Source organism: Taeniopygia guttata, chromosome 33 (assembly GCF_048771995.1).
Source record: "Taeniopygia guttata chromosome 33, bTaeGut7.mat, whole genome shotgun sequence".
Taxonomy (NCBI): domain Eukaryota; kingdom Metazoa; phylum Chordata; class Aves; order Passeriformes; family Estrildidae; genus Taeniopygia; species Taeniopygia guttata.
In genome coordinates, this window is record NC_133058.1 from 659030 (window position 1) to 685345 (window position 26316).

General features: G+C 57.4%; 3 protein-coding genes and 1 long non-coding RNA gene across 4 annotated transcripts; 2 read left to right on the plus strand and 2 right to left on the minus strand.

The window, feature by feature from the left end:
• Window positions 1-4802: 4802 nt before the first annotated feature.
• On the plus strand, window positions 4803-9481 carry LOC121468575 (ly6/PLAUR domain-containing protein 3-like). Its single transcript, XM_041712378.2, has 5 exons — window positions 4803-4951; window positions 7040-7204; window positions 7760-7933; window positions 8408-8545; window positions 8653-9481. The coding sequence occupies exons 1-5, from the start codon at window positions 4894-4896 to the stop codon at window positions 9441-9443; spliced, it is 1326 nt and encodes a 441-aa protein (XP_041568312.2). The 5' UTR covers window positions 4803-4893; the 3' UTR covers window positions 9444-9481.
• A 1624-nt stretch (window positions 9482-11105) lies between these two features.
• LOC115492926 (uncharacterized) lies at window positions 11106-18540 on the minus strand (the record flags this gene model as incomplete). The annotated part of the gene is made up of 12 exons (XM_072920756.1): window positions 11106-11482; window positions 11596-11681; window positions 12007-12184; window positions 12762-12878; window positions 13121-13208; window positions 13936-13972; window positions 14408-14512; window positions 15216-15314; window positions 16425-16559; window positions 16742-16780; window positions 18354-18429; window positions 18514-18540. Coding segments are annotated over 12 exons (1122 nt in total), but the record flags the coding sequence as incomplete, so codon positions are not given.
• A 137-nt stretch (window positions 18541-18677) lies between these two features.
• Window positions 18678-25750, minus strand: ETHE1 (ETHE1 persulfide dioxygenase). The gene is made up of 7 exons (XM_072920755.1): window positions 25604-25750; window positions 24701-24845; window positions 23830-23975; window positions 21337-21466; window positions 20419-20508; window positions 19476-19592; window positions 18678-18845 (listed from the first exon to the last, which is right to left on the minus strand). The coding sequence occupies exons 1-7, from the start codon at window positions 25715-25717 to the stop codon at window positions 18796-18798; spliced, it is 792 nt and encodes a 263-aa protein (XP_072776856.1). The 5' UTR covers window positions 25718-25750; the 3' UTR covers window positions 18678-18795.
• Window positions 23916-24853, plus strand: LOC140681256 (uncharacterized). The gene is made up of 2 exons (XR_012052470.1): window positions 23916-24054; window positions 24647-24853. It is a non-coding gene; the product is annotated as an uncharacterized lncRNA (long non-coding RNA).
• Window positions 25751-26316: the final 566 nt, after the last annotated feature.

Here is a 26316-nt window from a genome sequence, read left to right on the forward strand (position 1 = left end):
GATGAAGGATTTGGGGGGTTTTGGGGTGATATTGGGGGATTATGGGGTGCTATGGGGCTGTAATGGGGGTGCTATGGAGGGTTATGGGGGGCTATGGGGTGCTATGGGGTGATATTGGGGGGCTATGGGGTGCTATGGGGTGGGTTATGGGGGGTTATGGGGTGCTATGGGCTGATATTGGGGATTATGGGGTGCTATGGGGCTGTAATGGGGGTGCTATGGGGGATTATGGGGGGTTATGGGGTGATACAGGGGTGCTGTGGGGTTTTATAGTGGGTTATGGGGTGATACTGGAGGTTTATGGGGTTCTATGGGGTGTGTTATGGGGCGCTCTGGGGGGTTTTGGGGTGATATTGGGGGTTTGTGGGGTGCTGTGGGGTTCTATGGGGTGGGTTATGGGGCGCTATGGGGGTTATGGGGCGCTATGGGGGCGCTATGGGCTGTGGGGTGCAATGGGGGCTCTGGGGTCTCTTTGGGGTCTCGGGGGTCACTTTTGGGGACTTTTTTGGGCTTTTTGGGCGTCACTTTGGGGTTTTTGGGGTCACTTTTGGGGAGTTTTTGGGCTTTTGGGGGGTCTCGGGCCTCTGGGGCTTTTTGGAGATTTTTTTGGGGCTTTTGGGTCTGGGGGCTTTGGGGGTCCCTTTTGGGGCCTCTTTGGGGCTTTTGGGGTCACTTTTGGGGAGTTTTTGGGCTTTTTGGGGTCACTTTGAAGTTTTTGGGGTCTGGGGGCTTTTTGGGCGTCACTTTGGGGCTTTTGGGGTCTCTTTTGGGGACTTTTTGGGGTTTTGGGGAGTCTCGGGCCTGTGGGTTTTTTTGGGGATTTTTTTGGGGATTTTTTTGGGTTTTTTTGGGGTTTTTTTAACTTTTGGGGGTCCCTTTTTGAGGGTCCCCCCACTGACTGACCCCTCTCCCCTCCCCCACAGCGCTGTGTGCCCCTCCCCCCATGGGGGCCGCCCCCACCCCCACCCCTGCCCCTCCCCCACCCCGGCGCTGCGGCCCCACCGCCCCTCCCCCACCGCCCTCCCCTCCCCCACCCCCGGAGCTGCCACCGGACTGCGACGAGAGGGCATCGGGGACACCTCTGGGGACATCGGGGACATCTCTGGGGACATCGGGGACACCCTTGGGGACACCGGGGACATCGTTGGGGACATCTCTGGGGACATCAGGGACATCGGGGACACCTCTGGGGACATCCCTGGGGGCGGCCCCAGGGACCCCCAACTGCTCCAGGGACGTCCCGGTGGCGGACGCGGCGCTGGTGGCCCCCGGTGGGGACATCGCGGTGGAGGGGACAGAAGATCCGAGTGCCACCGGTGACCCCAGGGATGCTCTGGGACGTGTCACTGAAGCCTATGGAGATGCCACCACCATGGTGGCCGCTGTCGCCACGTCCCCAGGAGGGGACCGAGCTCTGGTGGGCACCACTGGGGATGTCACCATGGAGGGGACGGCCCAGCCCAGTGCCACCAACTGCTCCTGGGACACTTTGGGACGCGTCCCTGAGGTCCCTGGAGATGCCACCATCACGTCGGCCTCTGTCCCAGTGTCCTCAGGAGGTGACAAAGTGCTGGAAGTCACAAGTGGGGACGTGGCAATAGAGGAGACAGCCCAGCCCGATGTCACCGGTGACCCCAGGGACACTCTGGGATTCATCACTGAAGCCTATGGAGATGCCACCACCATGGTGGCCACTGTCACCACATCCCCAGGAAGTGACAAAATCCTGGTGGCCACCCAGGGTGACATCGAGGTGGAGGGGACAGAAGATCCAGGTGCCACCGGTGACCCCAGGGACAGTTCGGGACACGTCACTGAAGCCTACGGAGATGCCACCACCACGATGGCCTCTGTCCCAGTGTCCTCAGGAGGTGACAAAGTCCTGGTGGCCACCAGTGGGGACGTGGCCATGGGGGGGACAGAAGATCCGAGTGTCACCGATGACCCCAGGGACGCTCTGGGACGCGTCAGCGAAGCCTACGCAGATGCCACCACGATGGTGGCCACTGTCACCACATCCCCAGGAGGTGACAAAGTCCTGGTGGCCACCAGTGGGGACGTGACCATGGAGGTGACGGCCACACCTGAAGCCACTGGTGACCCCAGGGACACTTTGGGACATCTCAGTGATGTCACTGGAGATGCCACCACCACGGCGGCCTCTGTCCCAGTGTCCCCAGGAGGTGACAAAGCCCTGGTGGCCACCAGCGCTGACGTGGCCATGGAGGGGACAGAAGATCCGAGTGCCACCGGTGACCCCAGGGGTGCTCTGAGATGCGTCACCGAAGCCTACGGAGATGCCACCACCACGATGGCCACTGTCACCACATCCCCAGGAAGTGACAAGATGCTGGTGGCCCCTGGAGAGGATGTGGCCATGGAGGGGACGGCCCAGCCCGGTGCCACCAACTGCTCCTGGGACACTTTGGGACGTGTCCCTGAGGTCCCCGGAGATGCCACCACCACGGTGGCCTCTGTCCCAGTGTCCCCAGGAGGTGACAAAGCCCTGCTGGCCACCAGTGGGGACATCGCTGTGGAGGGGACAGAAGATCCAAGTGCCACTGGTGACCCCAGGGACACTTTGGGATTCATCACTGAAGCCTACGGAGATGCCACCACCGTGGTTGCACCTGTCTCCACATCCCCAGGAAGTGACAAAGTCCTGGTGGCCACCAGTGGGGACGTGGCCATGGAGGGGACAGCCCAGACCAACATCACCAGTGACCCCAGGGACACTTTGGGACACGTCACCGAAGCCTACGGAGATGCCACCACCACGATGGCCTCTGTCCCAGTGTCCCCAGGAGATGACAAAGCCCTGGTGGCCACGAGTGGGGACGTGGCCATGGAGGGGACAGCCCAGCCCGACGTCACCAGTGACCCCAGGGACACTTTGGGACATGTCACCGAAGCCTACGCAGATGCCACCACTGTGGTGGCACCTGTCTCCACATCCCCAGGAAGTGACAAGATGCTGGTGGCCCCTGGAGAGGATGTGGCCATGGAGGGGACAGCCCAGCCCGGAGCCACCAACTGCTCCTGGGACACTTTGGGACGCGTCCCTGAAGTCCCTGGAGATGCCACCACCACGGTGGCCTCTGTCCCAGTGTCCCCAGGATGTGACAAAGCCCTGGAGGCCACCAGTGGGGACGTGGCCATGGAGGTGACAGAAGATCCGAGTGTCACCAGTGGCCTTGGGGACACTTTGGGACATGTCACTGAAGCCTACGGAGATGCCACCATCACAATGGCTCCTTTGACTACGTCCTCAGGAGGTGACAAAGTCCTCGTGGCCACCAGTGGGGACATCGCGGTGGAGGGGACAGAAGATCCAGGTGCCACCGGTGACCCCAGGGACAGTTCAGGACACGTCACCGAAGCCTATGGAGATGCCACCACCACGATGGCCTCTGTCCCAGTGTCCTCAGGAGGTGACAAATTCCTGGTGGCCACCACTGGGGACGTCACCATGGAGGGGACAGCCCAGCCCGAAGCCACCGGTGACCCCAGGGACACTTTGGGACGCGTCAGCGAAGCCTACGGAGATGCCACCACCATGGTGGCCACTGTCACCGTGTCCCCAGGAGGTGACAAAGCCCCGGTGGCCACCAGCGCTGACGTCGCCATGGAGGTGACGGCCCCGCCCGGTGCCACCAACACCTCCGGGGACCCTCTGGGACGCGCCCCCGACGTCCCCCCCGGTGCCACCACCCCCGTCCCCAACGCCATCATGGTGGCCCCGGGCGGTGACGTCGCGGTGGGCGGCCCCGCCCCTCCCCCACCCTGCCACGCCCACTCCTTCCCCGTCACCGCCGCCGCCCCTCCCCCCCCCGGCCCCCCCGGCCTCTCGGGCTCCGCCCCTTCCTCCTCGCCCCTCCCCCTCCTCCTCCTCCTCCTGCTGCCCCTCCCCCTCCTCCTGCCCTGACCGCCCCTCCCCCCCTTATTTATTGCCCCTCCCCCCCACCAGAATAAAGCTCGAAGCTGATTGGTCAGTTCCGTGTGGTGTCCGCCTGTGGGGGGAGGGGCTCTCCGGGACCCTCCCCCACCCCCTCCCCCACCCCCTCCCCTCCCCCCTCGCCATTTCCACGGTTTTTTCCCCCAAAACAAATAAAAGGGGGAAATTTGGGGTGGGGGGAGGGGTAGGAAAAGTGGGCGTGGCTTTGGATAAGCCCCTCCCCCAACCCTCGGCCCCTCCCCCACCCTCCAACACACCCGCGGGTGGGGGAGGGGCGGGAATTCCTCCGTTTCCCATTTTTTGGGGGTTTTGAGGGGGGGTCTCCCCCACCTGACCCCTCCCCCCCAACCTGTGACGTCACGGGCCCTCCCGATGTCGTCATCACCCTGGGGGGGAGGGGCAAGGGAGCCACGCCCACCGAGGCCACGCCCCTCCCCGGCCTTGCTACCCTGCTATGGGGCAGAACTATGGGGCAGAGCTGTGGGGCAGAGACGTGGGGGTTGTCTATGGGGCAGAGCTGTGGGGTAGAGCTGTGGGGTTTTCTATGGGGTTTTCTGTGGGGCAGACATCTCCCCAGCCGCCGTGGCCCAGCATCTATAGGGCAGGATCTATGGGGCAGGATATATAGGGCAGGATCTATGGATCGGGATCTATAGCGCAGGATCTATGGGGCAGGATCTATGGGGCGGGATCTCTGGGGAAGGATCTATAGCGCAGGATCTATGGGGCAGGATCTATGGATTGGGATCTCTGGGGCAGGATCTATGGGGTGGGATCTATGGATCCGCATCTCTGGGACGGAATCCGTGGGGTTCCCCCCCCCCCCCCGGGCCGCGCTATGGGGCGGGGAGCCCCGAGGGCGCCCCACCCGCGCCCCACCCTGTCCCAGTTGCCATAAATGGGGCGGTTCTGCCCCACGGCCGCGGGGCCGGGCCGAGATGTGGGGCAGGGCCATGGGGGGGGCCCGGCTGCTGCTGCTGCTGCTGCTGCTGCCAGGTACGGAGCACTTGGGGGGCACTTGGGGGGCGCTTGGGGGGCGCTTGGGGGGCACGGGGGGATGTGTGGGGTGAGGCGGGGTCAGGGTTTATGGGGTGGGGGGCAGGATTTGTGGGGCAGGGGGTGTTTAGGGTCAAATCTAAGGGTCAGGGGGTGTTTGGGGTCCGATCTGTGGGGCAGAGGGTGTTGAGGATCAGATTCATGGGGCAGGGGGTGCCAGGGCTGAGACCTGTGGGGCAGGGGGTGTTTGGGGTCAGATCTGTGGGGCAGGGGGTGTTTGGGGTCAGCTCTGTGGGGCAGGGGGTGCCAGGGATCAGATCTGTGGGTCAGGGGGTGTTTGGGGTCAGCTCTGTGGGGCAGGGGGTACCAAGTGATCGGATCTGTGGGTCAGGGGGTGTTTGGGGTCAGATCTGTGGGACAGGGGGTTGGATTTGTGGGGCCAGGGGTGCCAGGGCTGAGATCGATGGGGTGGGGGGGCTGTGGGGCAGGGAGAGGGGAGCACAGGGGTCTGTGGGGCAGAAAAGGGGTGTTTGGAGTCAGATCTGTGGGGCAGGGGTGCCAGGGATCAGATCTGTGGGGCAGGAGGTCGATCTGTGGGGCAGGGGTGCCAGGGATCAGATCTGTGGGGCAGGAGGTCGATCTGTGGGGCAGGGGGTTGGATCTATTGGGCAAGGGGTGCCAGGGATGGGATCTCTGGGGCAGGGGGTGCCAGGGATCAGGTCTATGGGGCAGGGCAGGGGTGCCAGGTATGGGGTCTGTGGGGCAGGGGGTCAGATCTGTGGGGCAGGGGGTGCCAGGGATCAGGTCTATGGGGCAGGGCAGGGGGTGCCAAGGAAGGGATCTGTGGGGCAGGGGTGCCAGGGAGGGGATCAGTGGGGCAGGGCAGGGGTGCCAGGGATGGGGTCTGTGGGGCAGGGGGTCAGATCTGTGGGGCAGGGGGTGCCAGGGAAGGGATCTGTGGGGCAGGGGGTCAGATCTATGGGGCAGGGGGTCAGATCTGTGGGGCAGGGGTGCCAGGGAGGGGATCAGTGGGGCAGGGGGTGCCAGGGAGGGGATCAGTGGGGCAGGGCAGGGGTGCCAGGGCGTGCCGTGGGTCGGGCCGGACAGGCCGGGGCACGTCCGGGCCCGCGGGGAGGGAGCGGCGACGTTCGGGGCTGGTGACGCGTGGGGTGGGGATGTGGGGTGGGGATCTGTGGGGTGGGGATGTGGGGTGGGGATGAGTGGGGTGGGAATCTATGAGTTGGATCTATGGGGCAGGGATCTATGGGTTGATGTGTGGGGCAGGGATCTATGGGCCAGGATCCATGGGTCAGGGTCCATGGGTCACTGTGTGGGGCACATATCTATGGGGCATAGATCCAGGGGTCACTGTGTGGGGCAGGATCCATGGGTGAGGATCCATGGGTCAATGTGTGGGGCAGGGATCTATGGGGTGGATCTGTGGGTCAGGATCTGTGGGTCAGGATCCATCCATGGGTCAATGTGTGGGTCAGGATCCATGGGGTGGATCTGTGGGGCAGGGATCTATGGGGCACAGATCCATGGGTCACTGTGTGGGGCAGTATTCATGGGTCAGGATCCATGGGTCAATGTGTGGGGCAGGATCCATGGGTCAGGATCCATGGGGTGGATCTGTGGGTCAGGGATCCATGGGTCAGGATCCATCCATGGGTCAATGTGTGTGGCAGGGATCTTTGGGGTGGATCTGTGGGTCAGGATCCATCCATGGGTCAATGTGTGGGGCAGGATCCATGGGTCAGGATCTATAGGGCACAGATCCATGGGTCAATGTGTGGGGCAGGGATCTTTGGGGTGGATCTGTGGGTCAGGATCCATGGGTCAATGTGTGGGTCAGGATCCATGGGGTGGATCTGTGGGTCAGGATCCATGGGTCAATGTGTGGGTCAGGATCCATGGGTCACTGTGTGGGGCAGGGATCTATGGGCTGGATCTATGGGGTGGATCCATAGGTCAGGATCCATGGGTCAGGGTCCATGGGTCAGGATCCATCCATGGGTCAATGTGTGGGTCAGGATCCATGGGTCAGGATCTATAGGGCACGGATCCATGGGTCACTGTGTGGGGCAGGCTGCCGGGCGCTGCGCTGCCTCAGCTGTGGGGAGGACGGTGCCGGCCGCTGTCGTGACGTCACCAACGGCACCCATGACGTCACCGATGACGTCACCGATGACGTCACCGCCGTCTCCTGCCCCGGCGACGTCTGCGGCGAGGCCCAGGCGGCCGTGGCCTGGAGTGAGTGGGGGCGGGGCGCCCAGTATGGACCAGTTTGGGCCACTTCCCTCCCAGTCCATCCCAGTTCAGCTCCAGTCCATCCCAGTTCCCTCCCAGTCCATCCCAGTCCCTCCCAGTTCATCCCAGTTCCCTCCCAGTCCATCCCAGATCAGCCCCGTCCATCCCAGTTCCCTCCCAGTTTATCCCAGTTCATCCCAGTTCTGTCCCAGTTCCCCCCCAGTCCCTCCCAGTTCCCTCTGAGTTTGTCCCAGTACATCCCAGTATACCCCAGTATACCCCAGTCTATTCCAGTCCCCCCACTGACCCCCACTGACCACTCCCAATGACCCCAGTGACCCCAGTGACCCCTCCCAATGACCACTCCCACTGACCACTGACCCCACTGACCCCACTGACCACTGACCCCACTGACCCCACTGACCCCACTGACCTCACTGACCCCGCTGACCCCGCTGACCCCGCTGACCCCGCTGACCCCACTGACCCCACTGACCACTGACCCCACTGACCCCCTGACCCCGCTGACCCCGCTGACCCCGTGACCTCTGCCCCCAGGCCACGGCCAGTTCTCGCTGTCCTGGTGCGGCTGCGGCCGGGGTCAGCCGGGGTCACTGGCCAGGGCCCTGCAGCTGCCCGGCCTCGTGGCCTTCGTGCGGCGCCGCAACTGCCAGGGGGAGGCCTGCAATGACCAACTGACCACTGCGGGACACGGGGCGCTGGCACTGACCGGTACGGGGCACTGGGGGGCACTGGGGGGCACTGGGAGGGGATTAGTGGGGAACTGGGAGGGACTGGGAGGGACTGGGAAGGACTGGGAGGGATTGGGAGGGGATTGTGGGGGGACTGGGACAAACTGGGATGGACTGGGAGGACTTTGGGGTGCACTGGGAGGGACTGGGAGGGGATTGGGGGACACTGGGAGGGACTGGGAGGGACTGGGGGGCACTGGGAGGGACTGGGAGGGGATTGGGGGGCACTGGGGGGAACTGGGATATACTGGGAGAGGGCTGAGATATACTGGGATGGACTGGGAGGGAGCTACAGGCTCATATGGGGGAACTGGGAGGGACTGGGAGGGGGCTGTGACGAACTGGTTTATACTGGGAGGACACTGGGAGACACTCCCAGTTCCATGATTTGGGGCGGGGTCTGTGTGGTGACCCCATTGACCCCTCTGACCCCACTGACCCCTCCCCCCCCCAGCCAACGCCACCGACCCCTCCCCCAACGGGCTGCGCTGTTATGGCTGCCCCGAGGCCGGGCCCTGCCCCCCGACCGCCATCGTCCACTGCTACGGCGACCTCCGCGCCTGTTTCCACGGCAACGTCACCCTGCGCGCAGGTGAGCCCCAAACCCCGCCCCCTGGGCGTGGCCTGCCCCCGGCACGCTCTGACCCCGCCCCCTGGGCGTGGCCTGCCCCCGGCACGCTCTGACCCCGCCCCTCGCAGGTAACGTCACCTTGTGGCGGGAAATTCGCGGCTGCGTCCCCGACGGCGACTGCGGCCCCGAGCGGCGCGGCGACGACGCGGCCTCGCTCAGCGGCTCCTGCTGCCGCGGCGACCTCTGCAACGGCAAGATGGCCGACCAAAGCCTGTTCGCGCCCGACCTGCCCCGCCTGGAGCTGCTGCCCCACGGCCACGCGCCCACGGCCGCGCCCGGCAACGCCACGGCGGATGGTGGGGGGAGAAACGGCACCCGCGGCAAGATGGCCGCCGCTGGTGGTGGTGGTGGTGGCAATATGGCCGCCGGTGACCACACAGCCGCCGGTGATGCCAAAACAGCCGCGCCCAGGAAGGACACGGCCACCAGTGGGAAAAGGGCTGCCAGTGGCAAGATGGCTGCTGGCGGCAAGATGGTCACCAGGGATAAGATGGGTGACGGGGACAAGATGGCTGACAGGGACAAGATGGCTGACGGGGACAAGATGGCGGACAGGAACAAGATGGATGACGGGGACAAGATGGCTGACAGGGACAAGATGGCTGACGGGGACAAGATGGTGGACGGGGACAAGATGGCCGCCGGTGGCAAGATGGCTGACGGGGACAAGATGGCGGAAAGGGACAAGATGGCGGAAAGGGACAAAATGGCTGCCGGAGACAAGATGGCCACCGGTCACATGGCCCCCAGGCGGCCAATGGGGCACAACGATGGGATCAAGGGCCCGGTGGGGCGGGGCCAATCGCTGGGCGGGCCCGGGTGGCTCCTCCCCTTCCTGCTGTGGCCCCTCCTCCGCTGAGGAGGGGGATTGTTCTGCAATAAATGGGTGTGGTCAAAGCGCCGCTGCCAGAGTCGTTTTTTGGGGGGAAAATTGAGATTTTGGAGACAAATTTTGTGGGATAAAGTCGTTAAATTTTGGATTAATTAGGTGTTCGTTTTTAATTGGGTTGGAATTATTTTTTGCCATGGTTTTTGTAGTGTTTTTTAATGTTTTTTGGTTACGTTTTCGATATTTTTCGTCTTATTTTTTGTTATTTTTAATATTTTTCGTTATATTTTTTGGGTTTTTTCTCATTCTCTTATAATTCTACTTTTAATGATATTTTTATATTATTTCTATTATTTTAATTTATATTATTTTATGTTATTTAAATTCTATTTTTCTATTTTTTTATTTCTTTGTAATTATATTTTAATTCTATTTTCAATTTATTTTAAATTATATTTTAAATAATATTTTAAATAATATTTTTTACTACATATTTCATTCTATTTTTCATTACATTTTATGTTCTACTTTAAATTATATTTTAAAGTTAAGTTATACTTTCAATTATATTCAGAATTATGTTCAAAATGATATTTAAAATTATATTTTTAATGATATTTTTAATGATATCGTAAATTATTATATAATCCACTATATTTTTCATTCAATTTTTCATTATATTTTTCGTTCTATTTTTAATTCTACTTTTAATATTATTTAATATATTATTCTATTATATTTTGCATTATTATAATTCTAACACTACGATATTTTATTCATTTTAATAAATAAACCTCATTAGCAAAACTCATTAGGGCTCAGCCAGCCCCTCCCCCACAATCCCCCCCCTGCCCCAAAATGACCAAAAAAGGAGATTTTTGTCCCAAAAAACCTTTAATAAATACAGCAAGGGGCGGAGCCAGGGACTCCCAGTTCAATTCTGAGGAAAAGGCGGGAAAATTGAGGGGAAAAAAGAGGAAAACATGAGGGGAAAAGGGAAATGTGAGGGGGGAAAAAAGGCGGGAAAATGTGAGGGGAAAAAAGGGCGGGAAAACGTGAGGGGGAGAAAAAGGCGGGAAAACGTGAGGGGAAAAGGGAAATGTGAGTTGGGAAAAAAAGGCGGGAAAACGTGGGGGGAAAAAAGGCGGGAAAATGTGAGGGGGAGAAAAAGGGCGGGAAAACGTGAGGGGAAAAGGGAAATGGGAGGGGGAAAAAAAGGCGGGAAAATGTGAGGGGAAAAAAGAGGAAAACGTGAGGGGAAAAGGGAAATGTGAAGGGAATAAAGGGCGGGAAAATGTGAGGGGAAAAAAGGTGGGAAAATGTGAGGGGAAAAAAGGCGGGAAAACGTGAGGGGGAAAAAAGGGCGGGAAAATGTGAGGGGAAAAAAGGGCGGGAAAACGTGAGGGGTAAAGGGAAATGGAAGGGGGAAAAAAGGCGGGAAAACATGAGGGGAAAAAAGGCGGGAAAATGTGAAGGGGGGAAAAGGGCGGGAAAACGTGAGGGGAAAAGGGAAATGGAAGGGGGGAAAAAAGGCGGGAAAATGTGAGGGGAAAAAAGAGGAAAACGTGAGGGGAAAAGGGAAATGTGAGGGGGGAAAAAAAGGCGGGAAAATGTGAGGGGAAAAAAGGCGGGAAAATGTGAGGGGGAAAAAGGGCGGGAAACCGTGAGGGGGAAAAAGGGCGGGAAAACGTGAGGGGAAAAGGGAAATGTGAGGGGGAAAAAAGGCGGGAAAACGTGAGAGGAAAATGGAGGGAAAACGTGAGGGGAGAAAAAAACAGTGGAAAAATGTGAGGGGGAAAAGAGAAATATGAGGGGGAAAAGGGAAATGTGAGGGAAGAAAAGGGCGGGAAAATGTGAGGGACAAAATGTGGGAAAATGTGAGGGGAAAATAGAAACATGAGGGTTAAAAAGGGCAGGAAAACGGAGGGAAAGGCTCAGAAGGCGCCGCTGCCGCGGGTCAGGGTGAGCACGGCGTCCATCCAGATCCTCAAGGCTTCGGCGCTGGGCGCCACCAGCCAGAACAGGCGCTCGTAGGTCTTGAGGCAGAACGTGAGGCGCGGGTTGGGGCTCTGGGGAGTCAATTTTGGGGGACAGCCATGACGGTCCATCCATCCTTCCTTCCTCCCCACCGCTTTTTGGGACCCAGAGATCCCAAAGGAATTTTTATTTCTTTTTTTTTCACCTTTCCAGCCACGCGCCCGGGGTCGTACCAAACCTCCTCGATGGCTTGGAAGTAGATGACGCCTTTGAGCTTCGTCTGGGCTTGGTCTGGAGAGGGGGATGGAGAAAAGGTAAGCCAAAATTCACCCAAAAACAGACAAAACCACTCCAAATTCACGAAACCGGCCAAAATAATCCAAAATTCATCCAAAACCACACAATATCACACCAATATCACCCAAAACCACCCAAAAATCAGCCAAAATAGGTCGAAAGTGGCCAAAATCACCCAAAATGCATCCAAAACAAGCCAAAATTCACCGAAAATTGGCCAAAATCACCCCAAAACTCCCCCAAAATTGTAATGACCCCAATATCACCCTCCAGACCTCCCAGCCCCCCAAAACCCTCCCCAAAATTGCCCCCTCAGTACCCCCATAATAGGCCAGGACCCTCCTCTGCGGGTCCAGGTGGAACCAGCGGCGCCGCCACGTCTTGATGCGTCCGCCCATCTTGGTGAGGGGACCCCTCAGGGACCCCCCCAAAATCCGCAGCCCCCCCACAGCCTCGGGGCGGTGGCCCCGGGCTCGGAGGGCGCACAGGAGATCGGGCTGGACCCCAAAAAAAAAATTGCAGTTAATGCCTAAAAAGCTGAGGGTAGAGAACCCCAAAATAATCCAAAATGCCCACCCCAGCATCACCCCAAAATTGGGGGGGACCACCCCCAAACTCCTGACTGTGGTGCCCCAAAACTACGAAATCTGTGGGTTGCACCCCAAAATTTCACCCAGAATGCTGAGAATCACCAAAATTCCCCACAGAGCCTCCCCAAAGCGGCCGCTGACCCCCAAAATCCCACCAAAATATAGACAAAATTCCCCTAAAATCCTCCCATGAAGACGCCCAAAATCTCCACAAAATCTTCCAAAATGTCCAGCCAAAATGTCTCCCAAAGTCATCCAAATTCTCCTGAAAATGTCCCCAAAAATCTCCCCAAAACCTCTCCCAAATTCCCCACAAAATTTCCAAAAAAATCTCCCCAACTTCTCCCCAAAATCCCCCCAAAATCATCCCAAAAATCTCCCCCGAAACTTCCCAAAAATCTCCCCTGAAAATTTCCAAAATCTCCCAAAAAATCCTCCCCAAAATCTCCCAAAATTCCCCCAATCTTTGAGGGGGAGAAATAACCTCGGGAGGGGGCGTGGCCTGATCTGGAGAGGGCGTGGCCTGTGCTGGAGAGGTCGTGACCGCGTCAGAAATGGGCGTGTCCTTGGTGGGCGGGGCCTTGGCAGCTTTCCGAGCCTCCTGTGCAAGGATGTGATGAGGCCACGCCCCTTTGACCACACCCACCAGACCACACCCTGCTAAGCCACGCCCACAAACCAATAAACCACACCGCTCCATGCATTTAAAAGCAAATAAATTCAATTTAGGCCACGCCCACAGGACCACACCCTCACAGACCACACCCACAATGCAAAACCCACATAGCCACGCCCACCAATGCCACGCCCACCAGGCCACGCCCACCCAGGCCACGCCCCTACCCTGGCGCGGAGGAGCCGCTCCCGCTCGGCCAACGCCTCCCGGACCCGCAGCTCCAGTTGGGCCAGCTGGAGACACGTACTGGGCAAACTGGGAGTGAGCGGGGCCACTGGGAGGGACTGGGAGGGGATTGGGGGGGACTGGGAGGGAACTGGGAGGGACTGGGAGGAGATTGGGGGGGACTGGGAGGGGATCAGGAGGGACTGGTTTATACTGGGAGGGACTGGGAGGGACTGGGAGGGAACTGGGGGGGACTGGGAGGGACTGGGAGAGACTGGGAGGGGACTGGGGGGGGATTAGGAGGGACTGGTTTATACTGGGAGGGACTGGGAGGGAACTGGTGGGGACTGGGAGGAGATTGGGGGGGACTGGGAGGGACTGGGAAGGAACTGGGGGGGACCGGGAGGAGATTTGGGGGGACTGGGAGGGACTGGGAGGGACTGGGAGGGACTGTGAGGGACTGGGAGGGACTGGGAGGGACTGGGAGGGACTGGGGGGGACTGGGAGGGGATTGGGAGGGGATCAGGAGGGACTGGTTTATACTGGGGAGGACTGGGAGGGGATTGGAAGGGGATCAGGAGGGACTGGTTTATACTGGGAGGGACTGGGAGGGACTGGGAGGGATTGGGAGGGGATTGGGGGGGACTGGGACGGAACTGGGAGGGACTGTGAGGGACTGGGAGGGGATTGGGGGGGGATCAGGAGGGACTGGTTTATACTGGGAGGGACTGGGAGGGAACTGGGGGCAATTCTGAGGGATTTTTGGGTCACTTTTGGGGTCAGTTTTGGGGTCACTCCCAGCTCAGCCCCCCCTCACCTGTACGCTTCGGGGTCCAGCTGCAGCGCCAGAGCACCTGGGGGGATAAATCAGCACCAAAACCCCCCAAAAATTCCCCAAAAATACCCCCAACCCCCCAAAAATCACATAATCCTCCAAAAAATCCCCAGATAACCCCAAAACCAAAAAAAAACCACCAAAAGCACCCCTACAAAACCCCCCCCAAAATCCCAAAAAATTGCATAAAAATCCCCCCAAAAGACCCTCCAAAAAATCCCAAAAAAAATCCCTAAAAAAATCCCCAAAACCACACAAAAAATTCCCCAAAAATCCCCAAGAAATCACCGTAAAATCCCAAAAAAATCCTGAAAAAATCTTTATAATTTTAGAAAATACAGAAAAATAAAAAAATCCCCAAAAATCTTAAATAAACGAAATAAAATTCCCAAAAAGTCCCCAAAATAATTCCCAAAAGTCCCCTTAGCCCCTCCCCACGCCCCTCCCCCCTCACCGTGCTGCGAGCGGGGCCGGGGGGGAGGGGCGGCTGGGGGGGTCCCGGCCCCTCCCCCCCCCGGCGGCGAGGGAGGCTCCCGGACCTCTGCAGGCCAATGGCGCCCTGGGGTCAGAGGTCACGCGGGGTCAGTGGTCACTCAGTGGTCACTCAGGGTCACTGAGGGTCACTCAGAGTCACTCAGGGTCACTCAGGGTCACTCAGGGTCACTCAAGGTCACTCAGGGTCACTCATTGATCACTCAGGGGTCACTCAGTGGTCACTCAGTGGTCACTCAGGGTCACTCAGGGTCACTCAGGGTCACTCATTGGTCACTCAGGGTCACTCAAGGTCACTCAAGGTCACTCAAGGTCACTCAGGGTCACTCAGGGTCACTCATTGGTCACTCAGCGGTCAGTGGTCACTCATTGATCACTCAGGGGTCACTCAGTGGTCACTCAGTGGTCACTCAGGGTCACTCAGTGGCCACTCGGGGTCACTCATTGGTCACTCAGCGGTCAGTGGTCACTCAGGGTCACTCAGGGTCACTCACTGGTCACTCATTGGTCACTCAGGGTCACTCAGGGCACTCAGGGTCACTCAGGGTCACTCAGGGTCACTCAGGGGTCACTCATTGGTCACTCATTGGTCACTCAGGGGTCAGTGGTCACTCAGGGGCACTCAGGGGTCACTCAGGGTCACTCATTGGTCACTCAGTGGTCACTCAGGGGTCACTCACTGGTCACTCACTGGTCACTCAGGGTCACTCAGGGTCACTCAGGGTCACTCAGGGTCACTGGTCACTCGGGGTCACTCAGTGGTCACTCACCCTGACGGAGCTGCGCAGCGCCAGCACCCGGGGGGGGTCGCAGGGGGGTCCCAGGAGGATCCAGCGCCGGTCGGTGCAGTGGGAGAACATCAGCTGGGGCTGGGCCCAAAAACGGCCAAAGTTCACCCAAAACGGGCAGAATTCACACAAAATGCACACAAAAATGGCCAAAACCACCCAAAATTAACCCGAAACCGGCCAAAAACGGCCTACAATCAACCAAAATGGCCAAAATCACCAAAATTCACCCCAAATTACCCCAAAATTCACCCAAAATGGTCAGGTTCTCTGCAAAACCACCCAAATTCACCCAAAACTGACCAAAAATGGCCTAAAATAAACCGAAATGGACAAAATCACTAAAATTCACCCCAAATTACCCCAAATTAGCCAACATTCACCCAAACCCGTCAAATTCTCCACAAAACCACCCAAAATTCACCCAAAACCAGACAAAAATGGCCTAAAATCAGCCAAAATGGCCAAAATCACCAAAATTCACCCCAAATTAGCCCGAATTAGCCAAAATTCACCCGAAACCGTCAAATTCTCCACAAAACCACCCAAGATGCAACCGAAACTGACCTAAAATGGCCTAAAATCAACCGAAATGGCCAAAATCACCAAAATTCACCCCAAACTACCCCAAAATTGGCCAAAATTTACCCAAAACTGTCAAATTCTCCACAAAACCACCCATAATTCACCCAACACCGGCCAAAAACGAGCTAAAATCAACCAAAATGGCCAAAATCAACAAAATTCACCCAAATTACCCCAAAATTCACCCCAAACGGTCCAGTTCTTTGCAAAACCACCCAAAATTCACCCGAAACTGGCCAAAAATGGCCTAAAATCAACCAAAATGGCCAAAATCACCCAAAATTCACCCCAAATTACCCCAAAATTACCCCAAACGGTCAAGTTGTCTACAAAACCACCCAAAATTCACCCGAAACTGGCCAAAAATGGCCTAAAATAATCCAAAATGACCAAAATCACCAAAATTCACCCCAAATCAACCCGAATCTACCAAAACCACCCCAAATCCCCCCAAATTTCCTCAAAATTTCCAAAAATTCATCCAAAATCGCCAAAATTCCCCCGAATTTCCAAAAAAATCCCCAAAATTCCCCCAGATTTTCCCTCGGAACCCCCAAATCCCCAAAATTCACGGAAATTCCGGAATTCCCCCCAAAATTCCCCCACCTGCCCCGCGGCCGGCACCGCCGCCTCTGACGTCATTGCCTGTGACGTCATCGCCTGTGATGTCATCGCCTGTGATGATGTCATCGCCTCTGACGTCACCACCGCCCCTCCCCCTTCCTTGGGGGGGGGATCGTCCTGCAAGGGGGGGGGAGGGGCGGTTGTGATGTCACAGCCCCGCCCCCAACCCCCCCAATTTTGGGGTGGGGGAGGGGCAATGGGGGGTGGGGGAGGGGCAATGGGGGTGGGGGAGGGGCACTGGGGTGGGGGAGGGGCTAAAAAGGTGGGGGAGGGGCAATGGGGTGGGGGAGGGGCGTCACCTCCAGCCTCAGCCCCTCCAGCGCCGCCGCGGGTTCGTCCTGGCTCCCAGTTCAGACCAGTTCAGACCAGTTCAGACCAGTTCAGACCAGTAACTTCCCCCTCCCAGTCCCTCCCAGTACAAACCAGTTTGGATTTGGGGGTTCCCAGTTCCCCCCAGTTCCTCCCAGTATAAACTAGTTTGGATTTGGGGGTTCCCAGTTCCCCCCAGTATAAACCAGTTTGGATTTGGGGGTTCCCAGTTCCCCCCAGTTTGCCCCAGTTCCCTCCCAGTATAAACCAGTCAGGCCCGCTCCTCTCCCAGTTCCTCCCAGTTTGGCTTTGACCGTTCCCAGTTAAATTTTGGGGGTTCCCAATTCTCTCCCAGTCCCTCCCAGTATAAACCAGTAACCCCAAATCCCCTCCCAGTCCAAACCAGTTTCCTCCCAGTCCCTCCCAGTTTGGTTTTGGGGCTTCCCAGTTACATTTTGGGCGTTCCCAGTCCCCTCCCAGCCCCTCCCAGTATAAACCAGTCCGGCCTGTTCCTCTCCCAGTCCCTCCCAGTTTGGATTTGACAGTTCCCAGTTACGTTTTTCGGTTTCCCAGCCCCTCCCAGTTCCCTCCCAGTATAAACCAGTCCGGCCTGTTCCTCTCCCAGCCCCTCCCAATCCCCTCCCAGTTCCCCCCAGTCCCTCCCAGTTTGGTTTCGGGCGTCCCAGTTCCCTCCCAGTTTGGTTTCAGGGGTTCCCAGTTACCCCCAGTCCCTCCCAGTATAAACCAGTAACCCCAAATCCCTTCCCAGTCCCTCCCAGTTTGGATGTGACCGTTCCCAGTTACATTTGGGTGTTCCCAGTTCCATCCCAGTCCCTCCCAGTCCATCCCAGTTTGGATTTGACCGTTCCCAGTTACATTTCGGGTGTTCCCAGTTCCATCCCAGTCCCTCCCAGTCCATCCCAGTTTGGTTTTCAGGGTTCCCAGTTACATTTCGGACGTTCCCAGCCCCTCCCAGTATAAACCAGTCCGGCCTGTTCCTCTCCCAGCCCCTCCCAATCCCCTCCCAGTCCCTCCCAGTTACATTTTTTGGGCTCCCAGTTCCCCCCAGTCCCTCCCAGTTTGGTTTTGGGGCTTCCCAGTTAAATTTGGGGGTTCCCAGCTCCCTCCCAGTACAAACCAGTTCCCTCCCAGTCTCTCCCAGTTTGGTTCTGGGGGTTCCCAGTTAAATTTGGGGGTTCCCAGTTCCTTCTCAGTCCCATCCCAGTATAAACCAGTAACCCTAAATCCCCTCCCAGTCCCTCCCAGTATAAACCACTGACCCCCAATCCCCTCCCAGTCCAAACCACTTCCCTCCCAGTCCCTCCCAGTTTGGTTTTGGAGCTTCCCAGTTAAACTTGGGGGTTCCCAGTTCCCTCCCAGTCCCTCCCAGTACAAACCAGTAACCCCAAATCCCCTCCCAGTACAAACCAGTGACCCCCAATCCCCTCCCAGTATAAACCAGTAACCCCAAATCCCCTCCCAGTATAAACCAGTGACCCCAAATCCCCTCCCAGTATAAACCAGTGACCCCAAATCCCCTCCCAGTATAAACCAGTGACCCCAAATCCCCTCCCAGTCCCTCCCAGTATAAACCAGTCTCACCCCATCGCTGGGGGGGGTCTCCCCCCGCCGCGGTGCACCATGGGAGCCTCCGGATTTTTTGGGGGGGGGTGCGGCGCTGGGGGAGGGGTCAAAGGTCAGGGCGGGGTCAAAGGTCAAAGTCCGGCCTCCCCCAGCGCCCCCCGGCCCCGAGCGCGCGCACCTGGCCGAGGGGGGCGTGGCCGTGACGTCACCGCGCACACCTGAGCGGCGGTGGGCGTGGCTGTGACGTCACCGCGCTCACCTGGGATTGGGGGCGTGGCTTCCCCCGCGGGAATCGGCCACGCCCCCTTTTCCCACACAGAGGCCACGCCCACAGCGGCCTCGTTCCGGAAACGCGTTTTTATTGGTGGAGACGCCCCAAAAGGGGCGGGGCCACGCGCTGAGGAAATGGGCGTGGTTTAAAGAGGAAATGGGCGTGGTTTAAACAGGAAATGGGCGTGGCTTAAGGCTCGTCCTGGATCCCGCAGCGGAGATTGGCCGGAATGGCGACGTCTGAGGGGAAAAGGGGAATTTGGGGAATTTTGGGGCTAATTTGGGGGATTTTTTGAGAATTAGTAATTGTTTGGTGGATTTTGGAGGGGTTTTTGGGTGATTTGGGGGAATTTTGGGGATTCAGGAATTGTTTGGGGGATCTTGAAAGGATTTTTGGGGATTTTGGGTGATTTGGGGGAATTTTGGGGACTCAGGAATTGTTTGGGGGATTTTGGAGGGATTTTTGGGGATTTTGGGGGGGCTTTAGGAGGGTTTGAGATTTTGGGGATATTTGGGGGGATTTTTGTGGATTTTGGGTGATTTGAGGGGATTTGGGGAAATTTTGGGGGGGATTTTTGGGGATTTGAGGTTCGGGGGGGGTTTGAGGTGGATTTTTGGGGGAACTTTTGGGAAATTTTGGGGTTTCAGGGTGGAGGGTCCTTTTGGGGGGGGAATTTTTGGGGATTTTGGGTGTTTTGGGGCTCAGGGATTTTTGGGGGTCCCAGGGTGGGATTTTGGGGTCCCGGGGGGGATTTGGGGGTCCTGGGGGGGATTTGGGGCTCAGGGGGGATTTGGGGGTCCCAGGGGGGGATTTGGGGGTCCCAGGGGGGATTTTGGGGTCCCAGGGGGGTTTTTGGGGGAGGGGCGCACCCATGAGGTGGGGGCGGGGCAGCTGCAGCCGCTCCATCAGCGCCACGAACTCGTCGGCCCCGAGGGTCAGTCGGGGGTTGTGGCGCCGCTCCTCCCCCACCGTGGACATGGTGTGGCCTGGGGGGAGGGGCCGCAGCCCTGAGTGACCCTGAGTGACCCTGAGTGACCCTGAGTGACCCCTGAGTGACCAGTGAGTGACCCTGAGTGACCAATGAGTGACCAGTGAGTGACCAATGAGTGATCAATGAGTGACCCTGAGTGACCCTGAGTGACCCCTGAGTGACCCTGAGTGACCAATGAGTGACCCCTGAGTGACCCTGAGTGACCCCTGACCCCTCAGTGACCACTGCCCCCGAGTGACCAGTGACCTCTGAGTGACCCTTATTGACCTCTGAGTGACCTCTAAGTGACCAGTGACCCCTGAGTGACCACTGAGTTACCACAGTGACTGCTAAGTGACCACTGACCCGAGTGACCTCTGAGTGACCCCTGACCTCTGAATGACCCTGAGTGAACCCTGAGTGACCAGTGACCCCTGAGTGACCTCTGAGTGACCCTGAGTGACCCTGAGTGACCTCTGAATGACCCTGAGTGACCCCTGCCTTGATCCCCTCCCTCTCATTACCCCTCCCCCCTTTAACCCCACCCCCATCCCCTCCCCCACCCCAGCAGCCCCTCCCCCACCCATGTAACCCCTCCCCCACCCCAGTAGCCCCTCCCCCACCCCATGTCCCACCCCGGTAGCCCCTCCCCCACCCCCTATCCCAGCCGTGTAGCCCCTCCCCCACCCCGGTAACCCCTCCCCCCACCCCTCCCCCACCCCCTATCCCACCCTGATAGCCCCTCCCCCACCCCGTTAGCCCCTCCCCCACCCCCCAGCCCCTCCCCCACCCCGGTAACCCCTCCCCCCAGCCCCTCCCCCACCCCCCAGCCCCTCCCCCACCCCGGTAGTCGTGCCCGGGGTAGATCCGGCAGCTCTCGGGGAGGCTGAAGATTCTCTCGTGCACCGATCGGTGAAGGGTGCGGGCACATCCTGCGGTTACCATGGCAACCGTCACCTTAGCGACCCCGTTGCCACGGCGACAGCGCCCCGGTTACCACGGCAACCACGGTACCCTGGTCGCCATGGTCATGGCGACCAGGGTACCGTGGTTGCCGTGGTAACCGGGTGTTGTCGTCATGGCAACGGGTAGAAACAAAGCCCAGTGCCCTCCCAGTTCAGACCAGTGCCCTCCCAGTTTGTCCCAGTACATCCCAGTTCAGCCCAGTTCACTCCCAGTGCCCTCCCAGTTTGTCCCAGTTCATCCCAGTATATCCCAGTGCCCTCCCAGTCCATCCCAGTGCCCTCCCAGTTCATCCCAGTTCAGCCCAGTCCATCCCAGTTCCCTCCCAGGTCACTCCCAGTTCATCCCAGTAACTCACAGTCCCCTCCAGTTCGCTCCCAGTATATCCCAGTCCATCCCAGTTTGTGCCCAGTCCCTCCCAATCCCCTCCCAGTACAAACCAGTAACCCCAAATCCCCCCTTAACCCATTCCCAGTCCTTCCCAGTCCCTCCCAGTACAAACCAGTAACCCCAAACCCCCTTTTAACCCTTTCCCAGTCCCCCCAGATCCCCTCCCAGTCCCTCCCAGTACAAACCAGTAAGCCCAAACCCCCCCTTAACCCATTCCCAGTCCCTCCCAGCCCCTCCCAGTACAAACCAGTAACCCCAAACCCCCTTTAACCCTTCCCCATCCCCTCCCAGTACAAACCAGTAACCCCAAATCCTCCTTTAACCCTTTCCCAGCCCCTCCCAGTACAAACCAGTGTCCCCAGGCTGCCCCTGAGCCCTCTCCCAGTGCTCCCAGTGCTCCCAGTTACCCTGCTGGAAGTCGGTCCGGCCGCAGCCCCGCACCAGCAGCGCGTCCCCGGTGAAGGCCATGGAGGCGTCGTCCAGCACGAAGGTGACGCAGCCGGGGGTGTGCCCGGGGGTGGGCACCACGCGCAGCGCCTGGCACCGAAACGGGTCAGGGAGCCCAAAAACGGGGTCAGGGAGCCCAAAAATGGGGTTTGGGAGCCCAAAAATGGGGTCAGGGAGCCCAAAATGGGGTCAGGGAACCCAAATAATGGGGTCAGGGAGCCCAAAAACCCCCAAAAACCACCTCAAAAATAGGTCAGGGGGCCCAAAAATCACCAAAAACTACCCCAAAACCCCCGGAAATGGGGTCAGGGACCCCAAAAATGGGGTCAGGGACTCAAAAAATGGGATCAGGGACCTCAAAAACCCCCAACCCTCCCCAGAAATGGGTCAGAGACCCAAAAATGGGGTCAGGGACCCCAAAAATGGGGTCAGGGACCCCAAAAAAGGGGTCAGGGACCCCAAAAATGGGGTCAGGGAACCCGAAAATGGGGTCAGGGACCCCGAAAATGGGGTCAGGGAACCCAAAAATGGGGTCAGGGACCTTAAAAACCCCCAAAAACCACCTCAAAAATAGGTCAGGGGGCCCAAAAACTACCCCAAAACCCCCAGAAATGGGTCAGAGACCCCAAAAACGGGGTCAGGGACCTCAAAACTGGGGTCAGGGACCCCCGAAATGGGGTCAGGGAACCCAGAAATGGGGTCAGGGACCCCCGAAACGGGGTCAGGGACCTCAAAAACCCCCAAAAACCACCTCAAAAATAGGTCAGGGGGCCCAAAAACCACCCCAAAACCCCTGAGAATAGGGTCAGGGACCCCAAAAATGGGGTCAGGGACCCCGAAAATGGGGTCAGGGACCCTGAAATGGGGTCAGGGACCCCAAAAATGGGGTCAGGGAACCCAAAAATGGGGTTTGGGAGTCCAAAAATGGGGTTAGGGACTCAAAAAATGGGGTCAGGGACCTCAAAAACCCCCCAAAACCACCTCAAAAATAGGTCAGGGGGCCCAAAAACCACCAAAAACTACCCCAAAACCCCCAGAAATGGGTCAGGGACACCAAAAATGGGGTCAGGGAGTCCGAAAATGGGTCAGGGAACCCAGAAATGGGGGTTAGGGATCCTGAAATTGGGGTCAGGGAGCCCAAAAATGGGGTCAGGGAGCTCAAAAATGGGGTCAGGGACCTGAAAATGGGGTCAGAGAACCCAAAAATGGGGTCAGGGACCTCAAAAACCCCCAACCCCCCATAGAAATGGGTCAGGGAGGCCAAAAATTCCCCAAAATGGGCCAGCAATCCAAAAATGGGATCAGGGAGTCCGAAATTGGGGTCAGGGAACCCCAAAAATGGGGTTAGGGACCCCGAAATGGGGTCAGGGAACCCTGAAACGGGGTTAGGGAGCCCAAAAATGGGGTCAGGAACCCCAAAAACGGGGTCAGGGAACCCGAAAATGGGGTCAGGGAACCTGAAAATGGGGTTAGGGAACCCAAAAATGGGGGTTAGGAATCCCGAAATGGGGTCAGGGAACCCCGAAAATGGAGTCAGGGAACCCAGAAATGGGGTCAGGGACCCTGAAATGGGGTCAGGGACCCCAAAAACGGGGTCAGGGACCCCCGAAATGGGGTTAGGGAACCCAAAAATGGGGTCAGGGAGCCCGAAAATGGGGTTAGGGACCCAAAAATGGGGTCAGGGACCCCGAAATGGGGTCAGGGACCCCCGAAATGGGGTAAGGGACCTCAAAAATGGGGTCAGGGACCTCAAAATGGGGTCAGGGAACCCCAAAAATGGGGTCAGGGACCCCGAAATGGGGTCAGGGAACCCAAAAATGGGGTCAGGGAGCCCAAAAATGGGGTCAGGGACCCCAGAAATGGGGTCAGGAAGCCCAAAAATGGGGTCAGGGACCCGAAAATGGGGTCAGGGAACCCAAAAATGGGGTCAGGGACCTCAAAAATGGGGTCAGGGACCTCAAAAACCCCCAAAAACCACCTCAAAAATAGGTCAGGGAGCCCAAAATCCCCCCAATACGGGTCAAGGGCCCCAAAAACCCCCAAAACGCCCCAAAAGCCCTTAAAAATGGGTTAAGGACCCCAAAAAAGGGGTCAGGGAACCCAAAAACCCCAAAATCCCCCCCAGGCCCCTCCCCCACCAGGTGGTTTCCAACTGAAGGGACCCAAATGTGCCCCTCCCCCATCCCAGGAGCCCCTCCCCCATTATAGATCCCCTCCCCCACCCAAACCAGCCCCTCCCCCACAGTTATAAGGGTGGGGGATGGGTGGGGAAGGGTCAGACCAAGGTGGGGGATGGGCAGGGTGGGGGAGGGGCAGTCCCGAAGACCCCAAAGCACAACTGGTGCCCCTTTAACAGGGCGGGGGATGGGCAGGGCTGGGTGGGGGATGGGCAGGGCTGGGTGGGGGATGGGCAGGGGAGGGTGGGGGAGGGGCGGGGGGGGAGGGGCGCTCACGAAGGCCCCGAAGCGCAGCTCGTCGCCCTCGGCCAGGCGCAGGTCGGCGCGGGCGCCGCTGTCGCGGCCGATGGCGCTGCGGCACCCGAGGGCGCGGCGCAGGGCGCCCGAGCCGGTCACGTGATCCGCGTGGCAGTGCGTATTGGCTGGCGGGGGGAGTGACGTCATCAGGGGCGAAGTGAGGTCATCGGGGTGACGTCATCGGCAACTCCCAGTGCCCACCCAGTAAGTCCCAGTAACTCCCAGTTGGTCCCAGTCCATCCCAGGAACTCCCAGTCCTCTCCCAGTTCCCTCCCAGTAACTCCCAGTTGGTCCCAGTCCGTCCCAGTAACTCCCAGTAGGTCCCAGTCCATCCCAGTAGCTCCCAGTCCTCTCCCAGTTCCCTCCCAGTAACTCCCAGTAGGTCCCAGTTCCCCTGCCGGTAGCTCCCAATTCCCTCCCAGTATCTCCCAGTTGGTCCCAGTCCATCCCAGTAGCTCCCAGTAGCTCCCAGTAGGTCCCAGTTCCTCCCAGTTCCCCTCCTGGTAGCTCCCAGTTCCCTCCCAGTACCTCCCAGTAGCTCCCACTTCCCTCCCAGTAACTCCCAGTTGGTCCTAGTCCATCCCAGGAACTCCCAGTTCTTCCCAGTAACTGCCAGTAGGTCCCAGTCCTGTCCCAGTAGCTCCCAGTAGGTCCCAGTAACTCCCAGTTCCTCTCCCGGTATCTCCCAGTAACTCCCAGTTGGTCCCAGTTCCCTCCCAGTAACTCCCAGTCCTCTCCCAGTAACTCCAGTGGGTGCGGCTTAAAGTGATACCGCACTGTGGGCGTGGCTTTGCAGGTGGATGGGCGGGGTTTAAAGGGGCGTGTCCCCGTGGGCGGGGCTCGGGCGCACCGGCGTAGCGCAGCGTGAGGCCGAGCTCCCGCAGCAGCTGCAGGTCCCGCGGCACCATCTCCAGCACGGGGTCGATGATGACGGCGTCGCCGGTGGCCGCGTCCGCCAGCAGGTAGGTGTAGGTGCAGGAGGAGGCCTCGAACAGCTGGGGGGGAGAAAACACCCGAAAATAGCCCGAAATGGCCTGAAAAAACGGCTCGAAGTGTCCTGAAAACACCCTGAAAACGTCCAGAAAATACCCCAAAAAATGTCCTGAAATAGCATCAAGAAATGCCTCAAAATATCCTGGAAACATCAGCAAAAATACCCAAAAAATGACCCCAAAATATCCTCAAAACATCTGCAAAAATAGCCCAGGAAATACCCCAAAACCGCCTTTAAAAAATCACCAAAACTCTCTTAAAAACAACCCCATTTCCTAAAAAAAAGCCCACTCAAAATTTCACAATGAAACCCTCAAAAATCTAGTGAAAAACCCCAAAAATCTCCTCAAAAAAAAAAATTCCTCAAAAAGAGAATAATTTCCTTAAAAAGAGGAAATTAACCAAACCAAAAATTCCACATAAATCCCAAAAAATCTCTTTAAAAAACCCCCAAAATTCTCATCCAAAATCTCCTCAAAAACCCCAAAATCGCCTTAAAAATCCCAAAATCTCCTCAAAACCCCCAAAATTTACTCAAAACCTCCTAAATCTCAAAAACCCCCAAATTTACTCAAAAACCTCCAAAATCTCTGCAAACCCCTCCCAAAATCTCCTCAAAAACCGCAAAAAATCTCCTCAAAAACCGCAAAAATCGGTTTAAAATTCCCCACCGCCCCTTACTTCCTCCTGCCCCTCCCCCACCCCCCTTCCAACCCCTCCCCCTCCCCCCCCGGGCCCTCCGCCCCCTCCCCTCCCCCACCTGCCGCAGCAGCAGCTGCCGCCCGCCCCCCGCCGCTGTCGCGAGGCCTCGTCCTGTCGCGACAGAGGCGACAGAAGCGACAGCGGCGGAGCGGAGGCGGCGGAGCAGCGCCATGGCGGCGGTGGGGCCCGCCCCGGGCGTGGCCCCTTTAAGAGCAATAGGGGCGGGGCTTGAAGGGGCGGGGCCGTCTTAAAAGGGCAACGCTGGGGGGGGCGGCTTAAAAGGGCAACGGTGAGATTAAAGGGGGGGGACCGACTTAAAAGGGCAACGCTTAAAAGGGATTTTTGTGTTTATTGTTGTTTTGAATAGAAAAATATTAATTTATATTAATCCAAATAAAAGTATTATTTATATTTACGATTATTGTTATTTATTTATTAAATATGTATTTATTAAATAAATATTTATTCAAATGTATTTATTTAATATATTTAATATATTTATCCAAGCAGTATATCCTTTATATTATTTATATAGTTTATATTATTCTTAATATACTTTTTAATATTCATTATAACAGAGTTCTTTAATTTATAACATTTATTATTGGTTTTATTATTTTATAATACTTATAATTATAAAGTTTTACAACATTTAATAAAAGTTATTTTATAATGCTTTACCTTTTCATATCCTTATCCTTAGTTTTATTTTTAATACTTTAACAAAAATCCATTTTTACATGAATAAATTAAAAAGCCAATGCTCCTTTA